Here is a 2,873-nt window from a genome sequence, read left to right as displayed (position 1 = left end):
AATAATAAAAAGCATTGACAAAAAGAATTAAAAAAAAAAAAAAAAAAAACCAAAAATTGGATAAGTCCGAAACATAAATCTCCTACACCGAGTCCATCGTACACCCCAAACGCAGTATTGACTTTTAAACACACACTCTTCACTCTGCTACGTGTATGTGTATCTTACATTTGATACATCGGTACACAGTAATACAATATACACCAACACACAGTAGATTACGAGGAAATAAAAGAAAAGACTGAAATGAAAATGAGATATTTTTTTTTATATATAATAAAACTTCGTATATATAGCCCCTTAAACCCTACTCCTTGGCTTCATTCTTCTTCCCATTTCTTCTGCCTCTTTCTCAGATCACACAAAAACCCTAGTTTCAAGACTTCATTCACCAGGTACCTTTCTGCTCCATTTTCGATTTCCTGTGCTTTTTTCTGTTCCTGATCTGTAATCTTTCATTTGAGGATTCGTTCGTGTGAGTGAGTCTCGTGTAGATTTGTTGTTTGTTTCAGTTTTGCCTGTGAATTGAATCTCTAGATCTGTTGGTTCTCTTTATATGATGATGATGATTTAGTCTTAAACGGTTTAGGGTTTTTGTTGATCTGGTGTTTTGTGTGTTTATAGAATGTCTTTCTGCAACAAACTCGGTGGTCTATTGAGACAGAACATAACTCCCAGCGGAGGAAATGTTCCGGTTACATCTATGCTTGGATCTCTTCGGTTGATGTCTACCAAGCTTTTCGTCGGTGGTAAGATCTTTGTCTTCCCCTCTCTCTCTCTCTTTGTCGGTGAGATTTGAGAGTTGGTTCTTGGTCGGTTTCAAGAATTGGTTTTGTTTTGTACTGAGTTTCAAAATTGCTTAAGGTCTGTCATGGGGAACTGATGACCAGTCCTTGAGGGATGCTTTTGCTCACTTCGGTGAAGTAGTTGACGGTATTGTATTCTACTCTCTCTTTAGCTGGTTTTGTTCTAGTTTTGTGATTGCTCTGGAGATGAACAAATGTGTTCTGTTTTTGTTTGTTTCCCTATTTTGCAGCTAAAGTCATCGTAGATAGAGAGACGGGAAGATCGAGGGGTTTTGGATTTGTCAACTTCAGTGATGAGACTGCCGCATCTGCTGCCATTTCAGAGATGGACGGAAAGGTTTGTATTTGGAATCCTCGGTTTAGTGTTAACTGTTTCTGTTTTAATGCTGACAGCTAGTTCTATTTGTTTTTGTAATTTCAGGATCTGAATGGTCGTAACATCCGAGTGAACCAGGCTAACGATAGACCAAGTGCTCCCCGTGCATATGGTGGCGGTGGTGGTTTTGGAGGTGGCGGTGGTAGCTACGGAGGTGGTGGCGGCAGCTACGGAGGTGGAGGTGGCAGCAGCTTCGGAGGAGGTGGTGGTGATGGTGGTGTTTACTAAACAGAGGAGTTGCTGCTTGTGAAGACGAAGAGTTAAAATGGTTCTGTTTAGTTGGTTTCTTCAATCGAATCTTGTGTTAGTATAAAACCTGAATGGGATTTGCTAAAAAAAAAAACTCATTTTCTGTTTTCGTTGAATATTTTATTGCCCCCATTAGGTGCATTTTAATATGGCCTTCCCCCCTCACTTGAGGTTTAGATTCTTCTACCTACCAATGCCTTTTCGTAGCTCTGATTGATCCAATTTTTCACCCTTTGTTTTGTGATTTGGCTCTAAGGTCTCGTTTTAAGTAAAGGTTTTATCAGAGGTTAAGCATCGTCCGTGATGGAAACACCCTTTTTTGTGAGTTACTCAGTAATAATTATGAGTCAAGGAGACAGTTTAAAGCAATCCTTTCTATTTTTGAATCTACTCTTGTAGCCAAGTCATAGCTTAGCTGCTGCTTAGGCAGCCAACTGTGTACACATCTGAGAACTCATAGAATCAGCCCTAGTTATCACGAGCGTTGATAGCTCACCTAATCTGATATGTGACACGAGTTAAAATCTTCTTTAATATAGCTACAAAATTATATTGGCTTTGATTTTTTCACGAGTGGTGAATGGTGATCAACGGCCGTAGATTGAAAGTTATGTTAAACATAGTCATGCGCCTCCATTCAGAAGTCAAAAAACCTTATGGTGCTTTCATGTGTTTGCAGTGTTAGTTTTTGGTTTTCTTATTTCGTTTTCTGGTTGTGATCCTACCCTTCCCTTTCGAGGGTTCGTTTGAATCTTATCTATATATCAAGGTGTTGTGCTTTGTGTTTTTGAGAACTTATTACAAGTCTGAGATGGGTTTTATCAAATCATTGGAGAACTATTAGATTCTGTTCATCTCGGGGATTACAAAAGCTGTATTTTGGGGCTTCAGATCGTTACAAGTGTACCGATAGGTACATCAATCTAAGAAGAGCTTACAATTAGTATCCGGCTGATTAATCGTACCAGGACCTTATCAATAAGTAGTATTGTATCTTATATCAACCATAAATTAAAAATCCTTTTTAAATATTAAATGTATCATAACATTTGATGCTCACTCTTGGGGTTATAGGAAAATCTTTGAGCTTCCTAGCCATTGACAGCATCAGGAAGGTCCTTTAGAACCTAAGTAGATATAACAATGCTCTCCATTAGCTTCTTACTCACCAAAGACAAGCTCGGGGTTTTGACAAGTATAATAGTATTATAATTGGAACAATGTGAGACTCTTGCTTCAAGGTCGTTCGTTGAGCATGAAAAGATGGTTTTTCTTTGATGTTACCTGGTAAAGATGCCATGAAGCATAAGCATCTGTTGCTGCGTATTGTAACTGCTGCTTTGATAGAGGATAAATCTCCCAGTTCCCAAGCCTGATTCTGTTTGGCTTCAGGAGCTGCAAAGTAACAGTTAAGCTTTTAAAGCGAAATAAAACCAAGATTC

General features: G+C 38.7%; 1 protein-coding gene and 1 long non-coding RNA gene across 2 annotated transcripts; one reads left to right on the top strand and one right to left on the bottom strand.

The window, feature by feature from the left end:
- LOC104719074 (glycine-rich RNA-binding protein 2, mitochondrial) lies at positions 283-1,587 on the top strand. Its single transcript, XM_010436917.2, has 5 exons — positions 283-395; positions 625-749; positions 865-933; positions 1,037-1,143; positions 1,228-1,587. The coding sequence occupies exons 2-5, from the start codon at positions 626-628 to the stop codon at positions 1,408-1,410; spliced, it is 483 nt and encodes a 160-aa protein (XP_010435219.1). The 5' UTR covers positions 283-395; position 625; the 3' UTR covers positions 1,411-1,587.
- Positions 2,413-2,854, bottom strand: LOC104719073. Its single transcript, XR_756507.2, has 2 exons — positions 2,716-2,854; positions 2,413-2,558 (listed from the first exon to the last, which is right to left on the bottom strand). It is a non-coding gene; the product is annotated as an uncharacterized LOC104719073 (long non-coding RNA).

Source organism: Camelina sativa, chromosome 10 (assembly GCF_000633955.1).
Source record: "Camelina sativa cultivar DH55 chromosome 10, Cs, whole genome shotgun sequence".
In the NCBI taxonomy this organism is placed as follows: domain Eukaryota; kingdom Viridiplantae; phylum Streptophyta; class Magnoliopsida; order Brassicales; family Brassicaceae; genus Camelina; species Camelina sativa.
This window is presented reverse-complemented; position numbering and strand designations above follow the sequence as displayed.

Coding starts and splice junctions, on each gene's coding strand:
- LOC104719074 (XM_010436917.2), top strand. CDS start 626: ATGTCTTTCTGCAACAAACTCGGTGGTCTATTGAGACAGAACATAACT. Junction 934..1,036: donor CTTCGGTGAAGTAGTTGACG/GTATTGTATTCT, acceptor CCTATTTTGCAG/CTAAAGTCATCGTAGATAGA. Junction 1,144..1,227: donor TTTCAGAGATGGACGGAAAG/GTTTGTATTTGG, acceptor TTGTAATTTCAG/GATCTGAATGGTCGTAACAT.